Source organism: Hemitrygon akajei, chromosome 25 (assembly GCF_048418815.1).
Source record: "Hemitrygon akajei chromosome 25, sHemAka1.3, whole genome shotgun sequence".
Taxonomy (NCBI): Eukaryota; Metazoa; Chordata; class Chondrichthyes; order Myliobatiformes; family Dasyatidae; genus Hemitrygon; species Hemitrygon akajei.
In genome coordinates this window covers 39,563,482-39,588,770 of record NC_133148.1, presented here as the reverse complement: position 1 = coordinate 39,588,770, position 25,289 = coordinate 39,563,482, and the positions used below count along the sequence as shown (strand labels likewise).

Genomic DNA, 25,289 nt, shown 5'->3' with positions numbered 1-25,289 from the left:
AAGACCACCCTCTACAAAATTAACTAGGATCAAACGAGCAGTGAGTAAGCCTGATTCTGCATTCCAAATTTTATGAAAGTTTTAGTACTTGTAGACTGTGAGGGAAGCAGATAGGCAATGACATCCAAAGACTTGAAAATCTAAAATAAACTGCAGATGCTGGAAATCTAAAATAAAAACAGAAAACATTGCAAATAGCCAGCAGGTCAGTCAGCATCTGTGAGAAGGGAAAAAGGTTAATTTTCATTAGAAAACTGAAGAGGATTCAAGATGCTGAATACTTCCAGAATCTTCTATTTTATTTATTTTTTAACCTGTCTTAGAATTGAAACCAGGTTTCTCATATGACAGATAGGGATACTAAAAGTTCCTCCCCGTGCCTTGTTTGGCGCATCGGGCGGCAACCTTACCATTTCTTCAGCAGTTCTCTATTTTACGAGGCCGAGTTGCTAGCTTGACGCTCAACCCAGCACAGATGGAAAGCCTGCAAGGAGATGTGAACCCTGGACCTCTGGTTCTGAAGTCCAGGTGTGGATACCTCTACACCAGCAGCACAGACTCTGCTTTAGTTTGGACACCTCCATTTTCTTCATTGTTAAGTGACAGAAAGATGATGGCTGAATATTACTAGGTCAAAAGGTCACTACTCTCTCCTCAATATGCAGCCTTGATTCCCCTTTAACGTCAACTGCAATTCACCTGCTTTACAATCATACCTATAACACAGAGTACTAAATGCCTAATGTCTTCATACTGTACCTATTAAAGTGGGTACTGAGTCTAAAAGTTTCACCTATGTTACAATAGGCAGAGTTCCTAGCACCAACTCCTGGGGACCACCACTAGTAAAAGGCATCCAATCATTAAAAATCCCTCTAAATCACCCTCTGTCTCCTACTGCTGAGGCAATATTGAATCCAGGTGGCTAAAATGCCCTGTATGCAAACTAAAATGACTCGCCTCCCTCATCGATACACTTGGTTCAACACCATCATTATGTGCTATGTTGTATGTCTGCAACACAGGTCTACCTGCTCACGATTGTTCTTGGCAAATTATTTTGCAGAAGCGGTTTGCCATTGTCATCTTCTGGGCAGTGTCTTTACAAGGTGAGTGACCCCGGCCGTTATCAATACTCTTCAGAGATTGTCTGCCTGGCGCCAGTGGTTGCATAACCAGGAATTGTGATATACACCGGCTGCTCATATGACCATCTACCACTTGCTCCCATGGCTTCACATGACCCTGACTGGGGGCTAAGCAGGTGCTACACCTTGCCCAAAGGTGCCAGTGGAGAGAAGTAGTGCCTTACGTCTCCTTTAGTGGAGACATATCTCCACCCCAACACCCGAATCTAATCGATCAAATATAAAAAGAAATCCACTTCCTTCACAGGGAAAATTATGGGTGAGCAGGTAAGCCACTTGCAAACAACTCTTTATCATTTCTAAGTTGAACAGGATTACTTCCATTAGGGAAGTACTTTCCTAGGGATTAGTTAGGGATTACTTCCATTAACCTCCCCTTCCCGTTTGGATGGAAGGCAGCACACCGGGTATTGATTACAGTGCCAGTGTTCGATTCTGCCACCATCTGTAAGGTGTTTGTATGCTCACCCTGTAACCTTCAGGTATTCCAGTTTCCTCCCACATTCCAAGTAAGTTAATTGGTCACATGTATGTAATTAAGCAGCGTGAGCTCACTGGGCCGGGAGAGCCTGTTACCATACTGTATCTCTGAGTAAATAAAATATGTAACTTCGAGGTAAGAATATTGCTTCTGTGTAGACGACAGGCCCTCCTTGCCTCTTCTAGCCTCCGGTCAGCTTACCACTGTCAGATGTTTTGGAATCCAGGGTGATGACTGGCTGCAGTGTCTCCAAATCGTAGATGACCACATCTCCACTGGTGAAGGAAGTCACGGCATGAGCAGGGTCACTTAAGAATGCCACAGAGGTAGGAATCCCATTTTCTGGTGGGGGGGGAAATGGAATAAAATCTGAATTAAGAATATAATCAAATTTGAGCTCAAACTGAAAAAGTAGACAGTTATACTGATTATTAAATGGGAGTCCCATCTTGTGTTGCCCCAAGGGTTAAGACAAGGGAGAGGTAACTGCTTATGATAGCTTTCTTATTACTTGAAGGTGTCCACCAAGAGATACATCATGGAAATAGGTCCTTTAGTACAGACAGTGAACCAACTACGAAAGAAACATGTTTACGTTAAACTGACTCTAACCTATTTTATTCTTCTCATTTTCCCCATTAACTTACTCTTTCACCCCAGTTTCCACTTTTCATATTGACACTTGGGGTAGTTTAGGGTAGCCAATTAATCTTTTGACCTGTGCATTTTCAGGATGTGGGAAGAAACCAGAGCCGCCAGAGGAAACCCACATAATCATGGGGAGGACATAAACACTCCACACATTAACACTGTAAGCCAGAATGGAACCCAAGTCACTGCAAATGTGAGGGAGGGAGAAGCTCCGCTGTGTTACTGTTCAAAGTAAATGCTGTTAACAAAGTATATATATATGCCACCATATACAACCCTGAGATTCATCTTCTTGTGGTCATATTCAACAAATCCATAGAATACCAACTATAACAGAATCGATGAATGACCGCCAAACTAGGGCTATCAACCAGAATGAAGATGACAACAACGTGTGCAAAAAGAAACAATAATATAAATAAGCAATAAATATCAAGAACCCGAGATGAAGAATTCTTGAAAGTGAGTCTATTGATTGTGGGAACATTGCAAAGATGGGGCAAGTGAAGTTATCCCCACCAATTCAAGAGCCTAATGGTTGAGGGTCAATAGCTGTTTCTGAACCCGTGAATCCCAACATTTCAAGTTTGTGTATCAAGTGTAGTAGCCTCCCCAGTGTTTTTTTAAAAAAAGGTAACATTCTTGGTCTCAAAAGTTGAAGAATAACAGTGAATTTGAGAGATTATCTGAAGATGGTTGAATCCAAAGGAGGATCATCCAATAAAGAATGGCACAACTTTATGAAGAGACTAAAGGAAATACCTCAGCAAACGCAGATTGGATCGTTGATAGTTGAGTTGAGTTGTTCTCTGCTTTTATACACTTATCAATCAGTTGGTTGGCTGTCATTACAGAAACTCAGTTGTGATGTAGGGAGGGGATCAGGTCACCGATTGGTTGTGTGTCATATCTGTGCGCTGTCTGGAATTTTTGCCCACATTGGCTTATAATTAGGATCGAGGTCAGCATGTCAGTTTACAGAATTGTTTGTGGAAAACTATGCTTCTAGGAATTCTCTTGCAAGCCGTGTGTTTGCTTGTACCATGACTTTCACTGATACCCAGTCCAATTTGTGCCCCTCTCGATTTTCATGGGTCGAGATTAGGGAGAGTTGGTCATGCTGCTTAACAGCCAGTTAACATTTATTTATCTTTGTGGATGGTTTTCTCCCAGTCTGACCAACATAATATTTGCTGCAGTCCCCACACTAGATTTTGTAGACCACTTTGCCTCGTTCAATAGCTTGGAGAGGTTAAAGGCTGGAAAAATGAACATTCTACCTGTACTATGAAATTCCTAGTATTCTTTATTCTATTATAAAATACATACTATTCTTATTTTCTCCCTTTTTGTTTTAGATCAGGGGTTCCTAACCTTTGTTATGCCATGGACCGTTAGCAATAATTGAGGGGTCAGTGGACCCAGGTTGGTAACCTCTGGCTTAGATCTTTCGGTACAAACTTTGTTTTAATTGAACAAAGATTAAAATCGAAGGATGATGGAGGAAAGGATGGACAACAATGTTGTATATCCAGGAATCAAAGATCCTTCTTAATTCTCCCGATCTTCACCCCATTCCAAGAACACACCCAGTGTGTGACACCCTACTTTCTCTCCCCCATTCAGCCATTGATCCATGTACGTCTCTCCTTTCAACATACCCCTCCCCTTCTCAATTATTCCAAAAGAGCTGTGCATTTGCCCTCACTCACCCTTTTCTCTGTTGTAGGTACTAACACAGGCTGGATTGGCAGCTGCATCCCATAACCTGACAGTTCCATCTGCTGAACACGAAATCAGGCGATTCTTCAGGGTACTAAACGCAAGCCCCCAAATCGTATCTGTATGACCATTTAGTGTTCTGGATAGAATGCTGTCATCTGTAAAAAAAAAAGAACACATTGATTCAATCCGCTGAAGGATGAACTTCATGAAACAATATTGCAGTTAGCCAGGCTGGAAATAACATAACATTCAGACAGGTCCGAAAGGAGATTGGTAATGTTTGTACCATATAGTGCTAAGCAATAAGCACATCAAAAAGGACGGTCAAACCACCAAAGTTTTAACATTCAATGGCATTATCACAGCCCTGTGAGCAAGAACTGTGGGCTCACCTCAGGCATGAACATAACAGAAGCAGCCAATGTGGAACATAGATCAGTATGACACTGGAACAGGTCATTCAGCCCACAATGCTCTGCCAAACCAGCTCTAAAGTAAATCAAAAAAACACCCAAACACTAATCCCTCCTATCTACAACAGAATCAGAATCAGGTTAATCATCACTGGCATGTGTCTTGAAATTTGTTAACTTAGCAGCAGCAGTTTAATGCAATACATAATAAAGAAGAAAATTAAATAAGTAAATCAATTACAGTATATGTATATTGAATAGATTAAAAATTGTGCAAACAAACTGAAATAATATATATTAAAAAGTGAGGTAGTGTTCATGGGTTCAACGTCCATTTAGGAATTGGATGGCAGAGGGGAAAAAGCTGTTCCTGAATCGCTGAGTGTGTGCCTTCAGGCTTCTGTACCTCCTTCCTGATGAGAAATGGGTATGCCCTGGGTGCTGGAGGTCCTTAATAATGGATGCTGCCTTTCTTAGACACCGCTTCTTGAAGATGTCCTGGGTACTTTGTAAGCTAGTAACTAAATTTACAACCCTCTGCAGCTTCTTTCAGTCTTGTGCAGTAGCCCCCACCCCCACCACCCCTCATACCAGACAGTGATGCAATCTGTTAGACTGCTCCCCATGGTACACCTACAAAAGTTTTTGAGTGTACTTGTTGACATACCAAATCTCTTCAAACTCCTAATGAAGCATAGATGCTCTCTTGCCTTCTTTATAACTGCATCGATATGTTGGGACCATAAGGTTAGGTCCTTAGAGATCTTGACACCCAGGAACTTGAAACTGCTCACTCTCTGCACTTCTGATCCCTCTATGAGGATTGGTATGTGTTCCTTCGTCTTACCCTTCCTGAAGTCCACAGTCAGCTCTTTCGTCTTACTGACATTGAGTACAAGGTTGTTGCTGTGATGTCACTCCATTAGTTGGCATATCTTGCTCCTGTACTCTCTCTCCACAATGGTTGCATCATCAGCAAATTTATAGATGATATTTGAGAAATGTCTAGCCACACAGTCATGGGTATAGAGAGAGTAGAGCAGAGGGCTAAGCACAGCTCCAGATTCTTACATTCTCCTTGCATCTATGTGCCTATCCAAACGCCTCTTAAAAGCCTCTTATTTATTTGCCTTTACCACCATACCAGCTGGTGGATTTCAGGCATTGACCACTCTCTGAGTAAAAAAACTGACCCCTCATACTCCTTTGAGTCTATCTCTTCTCAATGCATGCCCTCTGGTATTAGATATTTCAACTTTGGGAAATAAATACTCTCTGTCTACTCTATCTGTACCTCTCATAATCTTGTAAACCTCTATCAGATCTCCCCTGCGCTGCTCCAGAGAAAACAGCCCACATTTATCCAGCCTCTCATTGATAGCACAAGCCCTTGAATCCAGGCTGCATCCTGGAAAACCTCTTCTGCACCCTCTCCAAAGCATCAACATCCTCAGTGGGGTAACCAGACCTGTATGCAATACTCCAACACAGTACAACGGATATAAAGAACAGCAGTTGAAAAGCAGGATGCCCTGTAGCAGTTGACTCCACCTGATAACCATCTATAACTGAAAAATGGTAGCAAGATATGTTTTCAATTTGCCCTGATGAAAGCAACTCCAACAATACTCCGAATTCCAGGATGAAACAGCCAACTTGACTGACATCTCAACCACTGACCTAATTATTAATTCTCTCCACCATCACACACTGCCCACAGTGTACATTATCTGCAAAATGCGCTGCAGAGACAGGTCTAGACTAATTTGAAACCACCTCCTAAAGTTGGCACCACTACCTCCTAGCAGGATAACAACAGTAAACACATGCAAATCAAAGTTCAAAGTAAATGTATTATCAAAGTATGTCTGTCACCATATACTTTGAGATTCGTTTTTTCATGGGCATTCACAGTAAAACAGAGAAATACAGCTGAATCTACACAAATGAAGTCTGATGAACAACCAATATGCAAAAGACAAAGAAGTGCAAATACAGAAAAATACAATACTGAGAGGATGAGTTGTAGAGTCCTTGAAAATGAGTTCATGAGATGGAGAAATAGTTCAGTGTTGAATGAGCGGAATTATCCCTGCTGGTTCAGAAGCCTGATGATGATTGAAGATTAATTATCATCATCATTATGTGCTGTGTCAGATGACACGGGCGATCATGGTCATTCCATGACCATGATTGTTCTTGGCAATTTATTCTGCATTGCCTTTTGCCTTTTCCTAGGCAGTGCATTTACGAGACAGGTGACTCCAGCCATTCTCGATAAACCAGGGGCTCATATGACCATCCACCACCTACTCCAATGACTACAAGTGACCCTGATCAGGGGTGGTGGTGGTGGTGGGTGTTGGGGGGGAGGAAAGCAGGTGCTACACCTTGCCCAGGGGTGACCTGCAGGCCAGGGGAGGAAGGAGCTCCTTATACCTCCTTTGGCAGAGATTTATCGCCACCTCGCCAGCTGTGCAACAGCATTAGTCATACACTGTTGAGGTGATGATGTGAATAATATGTAAATTTTGACAGAATTAAGTAGTGAATTCCAGTAATCATAAATGGTCATGAATAGAAGAGCAGTATCTAGAGATTGAATGGCCAACTTCGGCTGTACTTCCCTTTTTTTAAAGTTATTACTTTATTTCTCTATCCCAAAATTGTTGACTTTTGTTGTTGGTTTCTACAATGTGTTCAACAGTGGTTATATGGGACTTATTTTTCCTGATGTCAACAGTCTCTAATAAACGTTCATTAGAGCCAGGTCTGCATTTGCTACTGGTCTTGGATAGAAATCAACCATTCATTATACTCTTGTGTTAACATTTACTTAAAACAATCTCAATAAAGGAGAGTGCACAGTCAGAATAACACACCAATGAAATGAGAGCTGACTATGTCGAACTAACTTGTGGCTAGACTGCCCTCTCGGTCATATGGTCTGATGAGGCGATGAGAGCATGTAGGATGGAGAATAGGCTACTGCTAACAGAGTCCGTTTACTCAAGCTAGGGCATTTGTTTAAGCAATTAAGCATACTGTTGTTTTTCAAGCCTTCCACATCACCCACAGCAGACGACAAACCTCAACCTTCGACACTGAGGCAGGCAGACCTAGAAGAAGGTGACCTGCCTGCCCTGATGGAAACAGATGACGATGAGATGACACCCCAGTCTCCTCTACCTCCCACCACCCCAACCTCCGACAACTCAGCCTAATACACCATCATCAGTGTGCTCACTGTTTTCCCGATTCCGTTAAGTGAAACTACACTGTACATACATTATTTCTACTTTATATAGGCTGTGTATTTTTATGTGTTATTTGGTAGCTTCATAGCTTAAAGGTTACTGGAAAGAGTGCTTTTGCCGAGAGCGCTTGCGCCGTGTGTTTCTGCCGGGAGTACTTGCGCCGTGTGTTTCTGCCGGGAGTACTTGCGCCGTGTGTTTCTGCCGGGAGCATTTGCGCCATGTGTTTCTGCCGGGAGTACTTGCGCTGTGTGTTTTTGCTGCGAGTGCTGCTGAGAGTGCTTGCGTGAGATTTTTGCTGTGGTGGACAGTGCTGCAATAATTGCAGAAAAGTATTCCTACATTATATAGGCTATGTATTTATCAGATCATTCCCGCTTTTATTATATGTTACTGTTAGTTTAGGTTTTATGTGTTATTTTGGTAGGTTACTTCTTGGGTCTGCAAACGCTCACAAATTTTTCCCCATATAAAAAAATGGTAATTGCTTCTTCACTTTACGACATTCCGGCTTACGAACCATTTCATAGGAATGCTCTACCTTCGAATAGCGGGGAAAACCTGTATAGACACTGCCCAGAAGGCAATGGCAAACTACTTCTGTAGAAAAATTTTCCAAGAATAATCATGGTCATAGATAGAGAACAGCTTGAGGTACACAGAAGACCACAAATGCCCACGTCTTACAGCATGGCACAAAATGATGATGATAATGATGCTGTTGCAAAGAATTTTTATGTGACGTCTATCATTGTAGGCAATGCATTTCCCTAGTGATATTTCATTCGTGCCTCATCAGCAAACCATACATATAGTCATCAGAAACACAAGAAAAGCTGCAGCACACACACAAAATGCTGGAGGAACTCAGCAGGTCAGGCAACATCCATGGAAATGAACAATCAGTCCGATGTAACCGGTTGAAATCCTTCTTCAGGACTGAGAGGGAAGTGGGAAGGTGCCAGAGTAAGAAGTTGGGGGAGGGGAAGGAAGATAGCTAAAAGATGATAGGTGAAAACAGGTGGGTGGGAAAAGTAAAGGGCATGAGAGGAAGGAACCTGATAGGAGAGGAGAGTCATCAGAATGCTGTTTCGTTATGTGTAAATGCTACTTGATAGGAGAAGAAGGAATCAGACAAGAGAGTAGAGTGGACCACAGGAGAAAGGGAAGGAGGGTGGGGCCCAGGGTGAGAAGAGGTGAAAGATCAGAGTGGGGAAGAGGGTGAGAGAATTTATTTTTCACCGGAAGGAGAAATCAATATTCATGCTATCAGGTTGGAGGCTACTCTAGAAGGAAGGAGGATAGCTAGGTAATAGGTGAGGCCAGGTGGGTGAGAAAGGTAAAGGGCAGGAGAGGAAGGAACCTGATAGGAGAGGAGAGTCATCAGAATGCTGTTTCGTTATGTGTAAATGCTACTTGGTACATACCGTAAGTGTCATATGGGTCAGTGTTCAAACTTGGAATATTCCAGCAGCAAATTGTGCCATCAAGTCCTCCACTGAAGCACTGATCTCCTTTGGAACTAACAGCTATTGCTAACACTGGGTCTCTGTAACAACAGGAATTAAATAGATCACCAGTCTGCATAGAAAATGACCAGATAATTTGCTAGTAGCAACGTAGTAAAGTACATGTAGTAATTTCTCTCTGACTGACACTGGATTTTTGATAAGTGGATATTTAGCTGTTCTGGACAACAATTTCAGTACTGATGAGATCAAGTTGGCACAGAATCTGGATCAAATCAGAGACCTATTCTGCTACAGAATAAGCCAGAGTTTCAGTTGATCAAGAGCGGATGTCAGCTGTTTGCTTGCACTACTAATGTCACATCATATCACACTGTCAGAGAATATGAACCAATATAAATAACATGGCAGAAAAAAAAGTTAAAAATTAGGAAATTTTCGGTTATATAAAAGGTGCAAAAAATAAGTCTGATGGAGCAGCAGAATCCAATTATACTCACACATGACCCCTGAATGTATAAATGGGTTCCACATCCAATGCAGTACTCCTAAAAGAAAACAAGATTAAACAGTGCAGAACGTTTTTTTTCCTCACAAAATACTCACAAGCATAATTACTCTCAATAAAACACTAAAATTTTCTTTAGTCACTTTCAGATCTTTTTGACTTTCTGTGAACACCCAAAGAATGAGCTTAAACCTGAACTATGTCAATTCTTCTGGTCCAAAATGTGCCACATTCTATCTGAGTCCCAGTACATTTTTAAGCCTCATAATCAGGAGTACTTCTATAGCTGTCTATTGACTAGATACATTTCAGCCTAGTATGGAAATACCAATGCCCTTGAATAGAAAATCCTACAAATAGTAGTGGATATGGCCCAGTCCATCTTGGCACCATCTACACAGAACACTGCCATAGGAACGCAACATACATCTTCAGGGACCCCCCACCCCCACCCCATCAAACCCACCACCGAGATGAGCTCTCTTCTCACTGCTGCCATCACCATCAGGAATGTGCTACAGGAGTCTCAGAACTCACACTACAAGGTTCAGGAACAGTTACTACCCCTCAACCATCAGGCTCTTGAGCCAAAGAGGTTAACTTCACTCAACTTCGCTTGCCCCATCATTGAAATGTTCCCACAACCTATGGACTCACTTTTGGGACTTTTCATCTCATGTTCTCAAAATTTATTACTTATTTATCTATTATTATTACTTCTTTGTTTTTGCATTTGCAGTTTGTTGTATTTTGCAAACTGGTTGAATGCCCAAGTTGGGGCAGCCTTTCATTGATTCTGTTACGGTTAATATTCTATGGACTTATTGAGTATGCCCACAAGAAAATGAATGTCAGGGTTGTATATTGTGACATATATGTACTTTGGCCCACTAACAGAATCATATGCCCTTCGCAAGTCATCCAAGACTCAAGATTCTTGTGCAAGGCAAGTTTGTGCTGGAACCAGAGAATACATTGTCAGGAGTGAGCACCCTCAGATTAGTCACACAGGGAAGCTCTTTTTGCTGTCACAGCAATGATGTCATGTCAGAATTCTAAACTACTTTAGCCATGGTATGATGTTTTGTCTTTAAGCTCTCCAGGCCAGATTTCCTGGGACCAAAAAGTTATAACCATATAACATATTAACAATCCAAAGGTGCAGAGATTTTCAGGTCTGTTGCCCTGTTAGACAGCACGTCTTATGAAAATAGATTGAGTAAGTTAGAGCTTTTCTCTTTGGAGTGAAGAAGTACAAGAGGTGAGTTGATAGAGCTGTACGAGATGATAAGAGGCTCAGATCAAGTGGATAGGCAGAGACTTTCTTCCCAGCATGGAAAAGGATGGAATAACTTTTAAGGTAACTGGAGAAAAGTGAAGGCATATGTCAAAGGAAAGTGTTTTTTTAAAAAAACAGTGATGGGTCCAGGGAAAACCCTGCCAGGGCTGGTGGAAGAGGAAGATAAATTAGGGACATTTAAAAGACTTTTAGGAAGGAACACATTGTGGGCCAGATACTACTCTGCTACAGTGTTCTATGTTCACTTCAAAAGTACCCTCAAACGATACTCAATGATGAGCTACAGAAGGACCAAAACTTGTTCAAGGAGATGCTGAAATGAACAGAGTAGTAGAGAAGTTTAGCAGGAAGGTTTCAGATCATTGGGCCACAGTAGCTGAAATCATTCTTTTACTGGTAATACAATTATACTCAAGGATGCGGATAAAGAAGTTACCACAGTATAAAAACTATCATGGAGTGTTTAAGGCTAATGGAAATTAAGAAAGAGGCAAGGGTCTGGAGCAAATTTTATTTAGAGGTGCAGCAGAGTTTCAGGTCATTTGGCCATCGAGCCCATGTTGCCCACTTACAACCATGTGACCAGTTAGTCTACTGAAGTGTACAACCCTGAATGTGAGAGGAAAGTGGAGCACCTGCGGGAAACATGTGGTCTCAGGCAGAACATAAGAACTCATTACAGACAGCAGCAGAATTGAACCCAGGCCACTGGCTGCAATAATGTAACACTAACCGTCACACTGTTGTGCTGCCCAATCTTTGGGCAACAACTAAGGTCACTTTGCTTGCGTGCATTTACCTACAAAGCTATGGGTCAAAACCAGCCAAACTCACTATCCAACTTGGTGGATCAGAAGTCCACCACATGTAGTTTCTTCGTGATGTAATCCTACCGCCACCCCCATAACTGTATGCATATCATGAGTATCATTCTATCAACCAGATTTCCCTCTTTGTTCTAATAATACAGAAACATTGTTCTAAGTAGTTAGAGAAATAAAATTTACTTCTTGGCAGGGATTGTTTTCTGCAGGTTCCATAGCTTCAGTGTGCGGTCCTCTGACGCAGTAATGAGCACTGGCTCTTCTGGGTGAAACGCCAGCGCACGGATCCCATCAAAGTGACTCCGCAGCGTATATTTAGGATTCCAGGTCTTTCTAAAGGCATCTTTACTATCAGACATCTGAAAACAAGGGAGAGAAATTACGCTATTTCGACCTCTGCAAAATATTTCGGATTGATGGAGAAAATCATACAGGGGGGACCTTGGTAACATTTAGTTATCATTATGACAAAGCAGTCTGCTCAGGAAGTTGCACATTATATGTCAGACTCTAATGCTGCATTTGGGAAACTAAGATTGCACCCTATAAAGATTTTGCTTCCTGATCATGAAAATCACCTTGAAATTTCCCTAACACGCACCATTTTTTTGGAATCACCTACATTTGTTATTTCTATTCATAATTCAAGTGAGAATAACTGATGCCAAGATTAAAGAAGGCATCTTTGTTGGTCCACAAATCAAACAGGTCATCCATGATGGGCAATTTGAACAACTTCTAGTGGGACCGGAGAAAATCGCATGGAAGGCATTCAAGAATGTTGTTGAAAACTTTCTTGGCAACTACAGAGCACCAAACTACATGCAGCTGATTGACAACATGGTTCAAGCATATAGAATCATGAAATGCAACCTGTCACTAAAGATTCATTTTCTGCATTCCCACTCCCTGCAAATCTTGGCGCTGTCAGTGATGAGCATGGTGGGCATGATACAGAAGTCTGAAATTATATTTGTGTTTAGCTTCAAGTGGCCTATCATAACCAAAAAAAATTCTGAGGTAACACTTTCGAAAAAAATTTGTCGCTCAGTGCAATTACTGTAAGTGCACAATTCCTTTCTATAGATGCTGCCTGACCTGCTGAGTTTCCCCAGCATTTTGTGTGTGTTATATAAATACACCCACTGACTCTAGATTAGAAGGGTGAAGAACAAAAAGAGCCATCGGTCATAGTCCCTGTCACTATGCAGCATGAACATCCAGATGTTGTGCAGACATCAGAGAAGACCGAAGCAGGATGTTCTGCATGGTTTAACAGCCTGCTGACACTGCCTGGGATCACTTTTACTTGATGAATCAGGATTGCTGGTGCTCGTGGAACCCAGCCGGATGAGTCAGTACCTGCCGGTTTGGCAAGATAAAAGACTGAGGGGTCTAAATAAAAGTGCTTTCTCTTGTGGCCACCAGTCTCATGCTCAGTGAACTCAGTAGTTCACAAATCAACATTTTAACGTTATAATTTAAAACTATTTTTCTTACAGTGCTAGGGAAGTTAGTACAAGAGGTTAAGCACTTACATCATTGTCATTAGTGACAGTCAGCCCAGCCAGCTCGCCTAAGCTCATCTCTCCATCTCCAACAGTTTCCGCTCCAAGTATAAATGGTTTGCTGGCATGCGGGGGAAAGGCGAGAGGAGCAGCTGGGGAATAAAAAGAAGAACTTTCAATGAAGTTATCATCAATTGTTCATGACAAAGTTACCCTGGTCTTGCTTATTATTTCAGCCTAATGTGTGTTGATGGACAGTTCATTCCCCACAAAATGAAATTACTTGTATGTCCATGTGAAGCAGTTCAAAATAAAATTAGTTAAGACACCATCCCAGCACAATAAAAGGAACATTCTTTCTGCTTTAGGAGCTTGCAATTATTTAACTACTTTTGAAATGTGCTAATATAAGAAAGAATTTTGGACACAAGCATAAAGTACAAACTGTGATGAGAAAATAACTTGTTTTAGTTATGTTAACTGAAGGGTAACAACCAGAGCACCAGAAATAAATCCCTTGTTCTTTTTGGAGACAATGCTTCAGAATCTTTGACATCTGGCTGATAAAGCAGATGGGCCTTAGTTTAAGATCATCTGCTTCTAAATACTGTACTGTGCAAAAGTCTTAGGCATCCTACATTTTTTTTAAATATGGTTTCAGAGGGTATGGCCTCCACAGAGCCCTGATCTCAACATTACCAAGGCTGTCTGGGATTACCTGGAGAGACAGGAGCAAGCGAGACAGCCAAAGTCTGCAGAATAACTGTGCCACGTTATCCAAGATGCCTGGAACAACCTACCAGCTAATTTTCTTATAAAACTGTACAGCAGTTTACCAAGAAGAATTGATGCCATTTTAAAGGCAGAGGGTGGTCAGACCAAATACTGATTTGATTCAGGTGTTTTTTTTTACTGTTTTCGACTCTTAGTAGTAATTTTTTGATTATTTAGAAATGTTTTAATTCATTATTTTTATTTGCTTTACAGAATATTTTACATGTGCACAATACTGTAGATTTGGATGTTCACATTTACCATTGTTCAGTTTCATCTGTTGATGTAGGCCTTACCCCATCTTATCCTAGCATTCATTCAGACTACAGCTTTTAAATTCAATCTGTCTTGGAAGGCATCATATTAGCACAGGGAACTATCTGAAATACTTGTTCTGAAGACATTCAATTAATGTTCCCACTAAGATGTTTGCTGCACAAACATCTTCTGTATAGATTCTCGTAAATTCTGTTGTGGTTCTTCATTTACTAGGATGTTACTGCGTCTGGAGGTACTGAGTTATATGGAAAGATTGAACAAGTTAGGACTTTATTCCTTGGAACATATACAGAGGTATACAAAATTATGAAGGGTGTAGATAGGGTAAATGCAAGTGGGCTTTTTCCACTGAGGTTGGGTAGGACTACCTCAGTGGGGTTAATGGTGAAAGGTGAAAAGTTTAAGGGGAACATGAGGAGAAACTTCTTCACTCAGAATCATAAGAGTGTGGAATGAGCTGCCAGTGCGAGTGGTGCATGTGTGCTCAATTTTAATGTTTAAGAGAAGTCTGAATAGGTACACGGATTGCAGTGGTATGGATGGCTTTGGATCCAAGTGCAGGTCGATGGGAGTAGGAGGTTTAAATGGCTCGGGGTGGACTAGATGGGCTGAAGGGCCTGTTTCTGTGCTGTACTTTTCTACGACTCTAATACCAAGTTTAATGCATCATCTGAAAGACCATTTCTCCAAATGGATTGTATTCATGCAGCATTTAATATATCTATTTTCGTGTTTTACCCACTGGAACAGAATTAAAATTCTCCACCTTTTGACTCACAGACAAAAGTGCTCTGTGTGATTTCAGTAGGGTGACAATTTAGGGCTCATGATTGGATGGAACACAAATTAATACAAATGCTCACCAGACACTTATCCAGACAGTAATGAGCTCCTTATTATTAAATTTCCAGAAGCTAATTAGCAGCCTGCAAATTAAACTAGAGACTCCCTGACTACATTAGTCAGCACCGACACTGGCAGTATTTTACTCTTCTTTCTCTGTTCACTAACTTGGGTTATGAAAAGTCAGTGATGGTAAAGGAGCTTTCATCGTCCTGTCTCTAACAATTTGGTAAATGTTCAGAAGCTTTTTTATTAATTCATGATCCATGGTTGTTGCCAGCATTTACAGGTCATCCACTAACTGTTTCTGGAAGGAGAAGGCTGTTGAGGATCAGCTACACCTCGCTGATAATCAACACCGGTGCATCTCAGGGATGTGTGCTTCGCCCACTGCTCTACTCTCTCCACGCTCATGACTGTGTAGTTAGACACAATTCAAATGCCTTCTGTAAATTTGCTGATGACATAACTACTGTTGGCAGAATTTCAGATGGTAAAGAGAAAGCATACCGGAGTGGTGTCGCAGCAGCAACTTTGCACTCAATATCAGTAAGTAGCCTAAGTATTGATTGTGGACATCAGAGACGGTAGGACAAGGGAACACACGCCAGTTCTCATTGAGGGATCAGAAGTGGAAAGTTCCTGGGTGTCAACATCTGAGGATCTATCCTAGGTCCAACACATTGAGGCAATTACAAAGAAAACACGACACTAGCTACATTTCAGTAGGAGTTTTGAGGAGAATTTGAGCCAATATTCTAACTGGCTGCATCACCATCTGGTATGAAGGGGCCACTGCACAGGATCAAAGTAAACTGCAGAAAGTTGTGAACTCAGTCAGCTCCATCATGGGCTCTAGCCCTCCGTAGTATCCAGGACATCTTCAAGGAGTTGTACCACAAAAAGGTGGCACCCATCATCAAGAATCCCCATCACCCAGGACATATCACCCACCCTGGACATGCTACCTTCTCATTGTTACCGTCAGGAACGAGGTGCAGAAGCCTGAAGGCACACACTCAATGATTTAGGAACAGCTTCTTCCCCTCTGCCATCCAATTTCTGAATGGACATTGAACCCATGAACACAACCTCACTACTTTTTTCCCCTCTTACTTGACTTTTTAATATATATACTTTTTACTGTAATTTGCAGTTTTTATTATTATGTATTACAAAGTACTGCTGCCACAAAACAACAAATTTCATGACATACACCAGTGATAGTAAAACTGATTCTGATTATGGACTCACACTGGTCAGACCAAGTCTAGATGGCAGAACTTCTTCCTTTGTTTTTTTAAAAAACAACAATCCAGTAATTTCATCATTAATAGTTGCAAATGTTTTGTTTTAAATTCCAGTTTCATTTAATCACTTGAACTTCAATTCCCGAACCATCATAGTGGGATTCAAACACATTCCTTTGGTACAATGACCCCAGACTTTGGCTCCCCATCCAGTAAATTAACCTTTAATCAGGACAGAGAAAAAAAATATGCACTGTGAAGTTAACAGTATTTAAAAATTGTACTCCTCAAGCATCATAGAACAGCACAGCACATCAACAGGCCCTTTAGCCCATCTACCCCTTGCCGAACTGATATTCTGCTTAGTTCAACTGACTTGCACCTAGACCATTGCCCTCCCGTCTATCCAAATGTCAACAGTGAACGCTGTGACACCATACTTTACAAACTTTGAGAATTCTGTAGCAATTTTTTTCCGGGGGGGGGAGGGGAAAATACTGGTACCTTCTTTTCGCTTGGTTTGACCAATCACCCCAGCTGGAATGGAAGGCAAGCCATCGATGTCTGTGAAATCAGGCAGTACCTCCTGACGTTTGGAACGGTGACTTCCTATGAATAAAGGATTACACAATCAGCGACTCACAAAATACAAGTTCAGATTTACAATGAACAAAGCATTGAAATACGGCAAATGTGAAACACATAAACTAGCTCACAGTTTATGCTTCTCTCTTACTTTGTATCATCAGAATCAAATTTAATATCACTGGCACATGTGAAATTTGTTAACTTTAGAGCAGCAGTGCAATGAAATACATAATAAACAAACATAAGAGGAACAAAAACCGAGTGACCACTTCCCGCTGAACATTGACGGCTCCTCGGTAGAGATCGTTAAGAGCACCAAATTTCTTGGTGTTCACCTGGTCCCTCAACACCAGCTCCATAGCAAAGAAAGCCCAGCAGCATCTCTATTTTCTGCGAAGGCTGAAGAAAGTCCATCTCCCACCCCCCCATCCTCATCACATTCTACAGGGGTTGTGTTGAGAGCATCCTGAGCAGCTGCATCACTGCCTGGTTCAGAAATTGCACCATCTCGGATTGCTGTCTCATTTTTACTGTGTACTGTACCAGCAGTTATAGTCGAAATGACAATAAAAAGTGACTTGACTTGACTTGACATACAATATATAGATTAAATAGTTAAGTTAAAATAAGTAGCACAAAAAACAAAAACAAAGTGAGGTAGTGTTCATTTAGAAATGGATAGCAGAGGGGAAGCAGCTTTTCCTCAGTAACAGTGTGAAGAGGGCACGTCCTGGGTGGTGGTGGTGATGTTTAATAAAAGATGCTACCATCCTAAGACACCGCTCCTTGAAGAGGTCTTGGATACTACGGAGGCTGATACTGATGATAGAGCTGACTAATTTTACAAGTTTCTGAAACTTATTTCAATCTCGTACAGTAGCCCCCACCCCCCTCCAAACCAGGCAGTGATGCAGCCTGTCAGAATGCTCTTCACTGTAATTTGTAGAAGTTTTTGAGTGTTTTATTTGGCAAATCAAATCTCCTCAAACTCCTAATGAAATATCGCCATTGTCTTGCCTTCTTTATAGCTGCATCAACATGTTGCATCCAGAGATACTGACACCCAGGGACTTGAAACTGCTCACTCTTTCCACTTCTGATCCCTCTATGAGGATTGGTTTGTGTTCCCTTGTTTTACCCTTCCGGAAGTCCACAATCAGCTCCTTGGTCTTGCCGACATTGAGTGCAAGTTTGTTGCTGTGACGCCACTCAACTAACTGGTATATCTCACTTCAGTACTCCCTTTGGTCACCATCTGAAATTCTGCCAACAATGGGTGTATCATCCGCAAATATACAGATACTGTTTGAACTGTACCTAGCCACACAGTGCAGAGAGAGTAGAGCAGTGGTCTAAACGCACATCCCTGCGGTGTGCCAATAAGGAGGAGATATTACTACCAATCCGCACAGATTGTGGTTTTCTGGTTAGGAAGTCCAGGTGAGGGAGGCCTAGGACAGTAGAAACCATCGTGCTAAATGCTAAGCTATAGTCAATAAACAGCATCCTGACATAGGTGCCTTGTTATATAAGCACATCTATCTTTGGTTCCCTTCCCAATCCTCTAATTACTTGCTTTCCACTCCTTAAACTGTCCATATTTTGTAATTACTTCTACCCACCTGCAATTCCTCACAGCATTCATCTGTTCCTTCTACATCAGTGACTCCAGTTATTCACCCAGAAGAAATACAGGAGTGAATCTGACCTTCTTTCACGCTTTGGTGACTAAGTTACTAATGAGGCCAAGTAATTCTCTTTTTAAATAATTTACTATACAATGACGAAAAATTATCTTTTCATTTATTTTTACAATGACAAAAAAATGCAATATAACAATACTTTGACACACTTCATTTATGATAGATCTTACCTAGTTCTTTCCCATCCCCTGAACTCCTAGAATCCTCAGTCCTTTCTTCATCCACTTCAGTGTCCAGGAAGTGAAATTCACTCAGAGCATCCACTGTCTCACAGTCCATGCCAGAATCAACCACTGTCATCTCAGATCCTATCTGTAATTTCATGAGTAACATCAGTTTGTAACTCAAAAATCAAGCAAGGCAACAATCTGAATGGCCAGTGAATCATTTTGCAACATCACTTGCATGGATAGTTTTCAGAACAAATAGGTATGTTAAGATTATACAGTACTCTGCAGAAGTATTAAGCACATATATATAGCTTGGGTGCCTAAGACTTTTGCACAGTACTGTAAATTGGTTAAAATAGGAAAATGATTAGGAAACAGAAATAAGAGTAATTAACTCAGTAGTATTAAGTATAATTTGGCAACTGGAAAGACAATATATAGAACTGTGTAAAAGTGTTACATAGTATATATAAGTAAAAAAAGAGTGTGAGAGAGCGAGAGATCTCTAAAACTTTTGCACAGTACTGTAGGCTGTGATATTGACGCTCAAAAGTGATTTTTTTCACTGTTAATTAGGAAGGGATGCAGCAAACCACAAATGTGTAAACCTGTGCAGTCACGATACCCAAATCCAAAAATGAACATTCTTCCTTATCAATTCCATTCACCTACACCTTCCTAACTCCACCATGGACTGTCCCACACCCGGCTGCAAGAAGAGAAGGTGATCTGGCTTAGGGCTAGCAACCCCCATCCAGTAAAAACCCAGAGCTACAGAAACTCCAAAGACCTCATTCCTGGGAGAGGAAGGACCTTTATATAAAAGTTGTAGGAAGTTGTGTGGTGAAAGCGGAATCCACAGGGATGATCAACCTTCCACTGACCCAGTACAGAGGACTTTGGTGAGCTGCTGTTGACAGCCTATGCCCCAGTAGGGGTGATGGGCTTAAGAAGAAAACCCTTCTCCTGTTGGTTTCACTAAATGGATTTACTCCACACTATGTATTAATGCATTTTGCAATTACACATCATATACCATTTTCCTTGAAGCATTTACTCCAGTTTATCCAGTCTTCTTATCTATACCTCTCCAAGGTTGAACAGGAACTGTTCAAGTTCCTGCAAGTTCTTTCAACTTGCAAGTTCTGCAAGTTCTTTTAGCATTAGAAGTCTGATAGATTTCTATTGTTCTTTATAAAAATCTTAACACACTATGCTTTATTCACTCAGTGTCGATGTGGAAAATAACTTCCAAGGTGGTCTTCACATTCACTGAATTCTCTCTCTGCTGCCTGAGGAGTTTATGTGACGGCCTATCACTTGCTATGGCTGGAAGGTAGGCCTCTACATTCGAATGATGGCTCTCTCTCTGTGGATGCTGAACATTCACAAAAGTATCTGAATAGTTAGAAAGCTATAGCATCATGACTTACCCTTTGTTTCTTGTTTAGTCTCTGTGTGACAGATAGCTCTGAAGGAATGCTATCCAGTTCATCATCATCCTCATCACTATCATCATCCACATTTCGCAAGAAAGGCATCTTCTCCAGCATTGACTTCCTTAGCCCATCCCGAGACTCATTGCCCGCATTCCTGCAAAGGACAAAAGGCAATGTTAAATCAAAACAACCTAAATTATAAGAAACATACACAAAATGCTACAGGAGCTCAGCAGGTCAGACAAGTGAACAGACAACGTTTGAGCAGAGACCCTTCACCCAGTCCTGGATAAAGGTTTTGGCCTGAAACGTCGACTGCCTATTCTTTTCCATAGATAATGCCTGACCTGCTGAGTTTCTCCAGCACTTTGTGTGTGATGCTTTGGATTTCCAGCATCTGCAAAATCTCGAGTAAATGATAAAAAATGACTTACATTTCATTTATTAGCCCAAAAAGACTCATTTTTATGTTCGTATTACTGACCCAGGTTCAATTAATGACTAGCTGAATGTATACAAACATGAGAATTTCCTGTTTTCTTTCTCACACTGTATTTAGTAGTTTTTAAAATATTGCTATTGTCCAAAGCTTCCGTAAATAGTTCTGAGATCTCTTAGATTCTTGTTAGGCTAAAGATAGCTCTGCTTACAATGATTAGAATGGATCACAGAGAGAGAGAGAGAGAAAATAGTGTTGTGTTCCCCTCACAGCCAGAATGCTTATAATCTACAATAATCAGCTAGATATTGAAATCAAACATTAGACTGTCAAATAATTCAGAAAAACAAATTAGGGAAGGTAATGCAACCCATACAGAAATAATAAAATGGTTCATAACTGAGCTGAGAAATAGAAAGTTTAAGTATTTTTTTCACATTTGAAATCATATGCATTATATTGATCATTTAGAACTTTTTTGGGGATTGCTGAGAATGTGAATTTGCAGAGTGGTTGAAGCAGGAAGTGCTGACCCATTTAGAGATGTTCACTACATACACAAGAGAGAAGGAAATAAAAGGGTATAGAGTCCGGTTGGAAAGTAGGTCGCATGCAGATGATGACAAAGGATGTTCGGATGAAAAAGTGTGTGTTGACCTGGAGGTTTGGTGCTATACAACGTGAATTGTTACAGTGAGAGTTACAATGAGAACAAGGAGACAAAGTAACCACATTTCTAGAATGTAGACTAAAGCTGTTTTAACACAGCTAGTTGCAAGATGGGAATATTGTATGCTGGAGGATAGTTTTCATGCCATGAATGACTTACACTCAACTTAAGGCTCTTTGCATCCGCTGCAAAAGCACAGCTTGAAGTAATATTCCTTGACTCTGAGTTGGACAACTGAGAACAAGCGAGATATTATTTCATTGCTAAATGTCTGGCTTCATCACTCACCAGAACACAGTGAAGAGTTAATCCTGTATAATTCAACTATTTTTCAGTATCTAATTTAAGTGTATCAGATACAATAAAAGAAAAAAAAACATGAAAGCATTGAATCAAATACAGCTAAACTTAAATTAACTTTACAATGAAACTAATGGAGGATATCGCAACAGTGTTAGGTATGTCCATTACAGACATTAACACTACCCGCTGCATCCGCAAACAGCATTATGAAGAACCCCACACACCCCTCATACAAACTCTTCTCCCTCCTACCATCTGGGAAAAGGCATCGAAGCATTCGGGCTCTCACGACCAGACTATGTAACAGTTTCTTCCCCCAAGCCATCAGACTCCTCAATACCCAGAGTCTGGACTAACACCAATTTACTGCCCTCTACTGTGCCTATTGTCCTGTTTATTATTTATTGTAATGCCTGCACTGTTTGTGCACTTTATGCAGTCCTGGGTAGGTCTGTAGTCTAGTGTAGTTTTTTTTCTGTGTTGATTTTACATACTGTTTCATGTAGCACCATGGTCCTGAAAAATGTTGTCTCATTTTTACTGTGACTGTACCAGCAGTTATGGTCGGAATGACAATAAAAAGTGTCTTGACTTGACTAATTAATCAACATTGGAGTAGGAACATCTTTCAGGAACTACTTATGTTTCTGATCAGATTAACAGCATCAGTGTGGAAGATGCATTCATGAAATGGCTAAGAAATGCTTTCTAGATTAACAAGTCAAGGAATCCATAAGTTATTTTAGATGTGATGTTGTAAAGTGGTTAATTATTTATATGGTAGCATGTTTGTTATGTGCCATGCTGTATGATGTAGACGACCGTGATCTTTCCATGACCATGATTCTTTCTTGGCAAATTTTTCTACAAAAACGGTTTGCCATTGCCTTCTGCTGAGTAGTGTCTTTATAAGATGGGTGACCCCCCCCCCCCCACCACCCCGCCATTATCAATATTCTTCAGAGAGCATCTGACTGGCATCAGTGTACACATAACCAGGACCTGTGATATGCACCACCTGCTCCCATGGCTTCACGTGACCCTGATCAGGGGGCTAAGCAGGTGCTACACCTTGCCCAAGGGTGACCTGCAGGCTAGCAGAGAGAAGGAGCACCTTATACCTCCTTTGGTAGAGACACGTCTCCACCTGATTATGGTAGTTAAGGAAGAATAATCATAATATGATCGTGATATAAAGATTGAAAGTGATTTAGTTTAATCTGAAAGATAATTTTGTCTGCTAAAGATATTGGATAAATTATCTGCTAATAAGCAGAAATGTGGCCTAGGAGGATGCAGTTCATACTGTGACGAAGATGCAAAGAGGCTACTTGAGGATATAGATCACAGGTTCCCAACCTATGGTTTATGAACCCCTTGCTAAATGGTATGGGTCCATAGCATAAAAAGGTTAGGAATCCCAGATATAGATGAGCTAAATGATTAAGCAATCAGGTGCAGACAGAACATAACATGGAAAATTTAAGTATAAGAGTTAAGACTTCCTACTGTATTTAAACCGTCCTGGTGAGACTGCACCTGGAATATTGTTGTATAGATCCGATCGCTCTTCCTAAGGGAGTGTATACTTCTGATAGAGGGAATGTAACAAAGTCACCAGATTTGATTCCTGTGATGGTGAGCTGTTTAGCTTATAAAATAAGATTTGAGCAGACAGGGTTGCTTCCTGCTTGGAAGAAAAAGAACTGATCTCATTGAAGCAAAATCATTCTTGGGCTTACAGGGTACATGACAGAATGCTGTTTCCCCTGGCTGTGGCGCTTAGGACCAGAAGTCACAAGATTTGACCATTAAAGGCTGCAATAGGAGAGAAAAAAATCTTCGGTCAAAGGGAGGTGAATGTTTGGAATTCTCTAGCCAAAGGAGCTGTCGAGGCTCAATTGCTGAGCATATTTAAGACAAATATCAATGGATTTCCATGGGATATGGAGTTAGTAAAGGACAGTGGTACAAGATTAATCATGATTTTGAGTAATGTAGCAGGCATGAAGGACCTACAAGTAGCGGGCCTGCAACCATTTCCTATGTTATGATAATCTCGCCTTCCAGCATAGTTCCATTTAGTATTTTTTAATATAAATCCATTGTTTCCAAAGTAATGCATTAATATCTCAACTTCCATGAGGTAACACATCTTAAGGAACCTCAGGGGATCATTACCAAACAAAATTTGACAATAAAGCACACAAGCAGATATTTAATGAAGAAGGAAGCACTTGTCAGAATCCTTGTCATTATTTATATTCCAAAATTACCTCATTACCATAACACTGCTAGTTGAGAAAGCTGGTTGCATACTCATGCAGACGCTTCAAATAAAAGTAACCCTGTTAATTGTGAAGTGTTCTATGATCATCGGAAGGATCACATGCAAGTTTTTAATAGGGAAGTCAACTAAAGATTGGTGGAAGTAGCAACCAAGTATCCAAAAGGAAAAAACATTGATACTTGGAGGGAATTCCATCTAGAGCAAACTGTTTCCACACACCTTTCAAATACACAGCTGCAAGAAAAAGTTTGTAAACTCTGCAATTACCTGGTTTTCTGCATTAATTACTCATAAAATCTGATCTCCTCTTCATCAAAAAGTCACAGTAATAGACATCCTCAATCGCCTAAATTAATAAAACGTGAACAGTTGTACCTCTTCTCATCAATACTGAGTATACCATTTACCAGACACAGTCTAGGATCAAAAAAAGTATGTGAAACTCTGGGGTAATGACTTCTACAAAAGACATTTGGAGTCAGGTGAGATAAGATTGGAGGTGTGGGTTGTAGCTGTACCCTGCCCTATAAAAAAAGGCACACAAAGTCAGGTTACTAACAGAGCCTGCTCTACTCAAGAAAGATCTGTTTATGCACCCCATTCCTTGATCAAGAGAACTTTCAGACAACTTTTAGAAATGCATGAAGCTGCAAAAGCCTACAAAAGCATTTCTAAAGACCAGAGCGTTCATCAGTCTACTGTAAGAGAAATTGTCTACAAATGGAATAAATTCATTACTTTTTCTACTCTCTCTAGGAATGGGCATCCTGCAAAGATCACACCAAGAACATAATGTGCAATGTTGAAGGAGGTTACAAAGAATCCAATGGTAACTGCAAAAGACCTGCAGAAATCTCTAGAACTGGCTAAAGTCTTTGTTCAGGTGTTCACTATAAGAAAAACACTGAACAAGAATGATGTTCACAGAAGGACACCACAGAGGAAACAACTGCTCTCCAAAACAAAAACATTGCTGCACGTCTCAAGTTTGCAAAAGACCATCTGGGATGTTCCACAATGCTTCTGGGACAATGTTCTTTGGACAGATGAGACAAAGTTGAACTTTTTGGCAGAAATGGAAACTGCTATATGTGGAAGGAAAAGGGCACTGATCGCCAACACCACATCTCAACTGTGAAGCATGGTGGAAGAGGCATCATGATTTGGAGCCTGGACAGCTTACAATAATTGAGGGAACAATGAATTCAAAATTGTATCAAAGACATTTTACAGGGGAATGTCAGGGTAGCAGTCCATCAC

General features: G+C 40.8%; 1 protein-coding gene across 2 annotated transcripts in view; it reads right to left on the bottom strand.

Annotated features, from left to right (window-relative positions):
- LOC140716535 (striatin-3-like) overlaps positions 1 to 25,289 on the bottom strand; it is an 88,175-nt gene that overhangs the window by 16,234 nt on the left and 46,652 nt on the right. For both annotated transcript variants that reach the window (XM_073029344.1, XM_073029345.1), the window contains exons 6-14: positions 20,322 to 20,481; positions 18,889 to 19,030; positions 16,932 to 17,036; positions 13,312 to 13,433; positions 11,957 to 12,132; positions 9,642 to 9,689; positions 9,100 to 9,221; positions 3,993 to 4,160; positions 1,831 to 1,971 (exon numbers count right to left, since the gene is read on the bottom strand). In XM_073029344.1, coding sequence (XP_072885445.1) covers positions 1,831 to 1,971; positions 3,993 to 4,160; positions 9,100 to 9,221; positions 9,642 to 9,689; positions 11,957 to 12,132; positions 13,312 to 13,433; positions 16,932 to 17,036; positions 18,889 to 19,030; positions 20,322 to 20,481 — 1,184 coding nt within the window. The remainder of the gene's footprint in view (positions 1 to 1,830; positions 1,972 to 3,992; positions 4,161 to 9,099; positions 9,222 to 9,641; positions 9,690 to 11,956; positions 12,133 to 13,311; positions 13,434 to 16,931; positions 17,037 to 18,888; positions 19,031 to 20,321; positions 20,482 to 25,289) is intronic.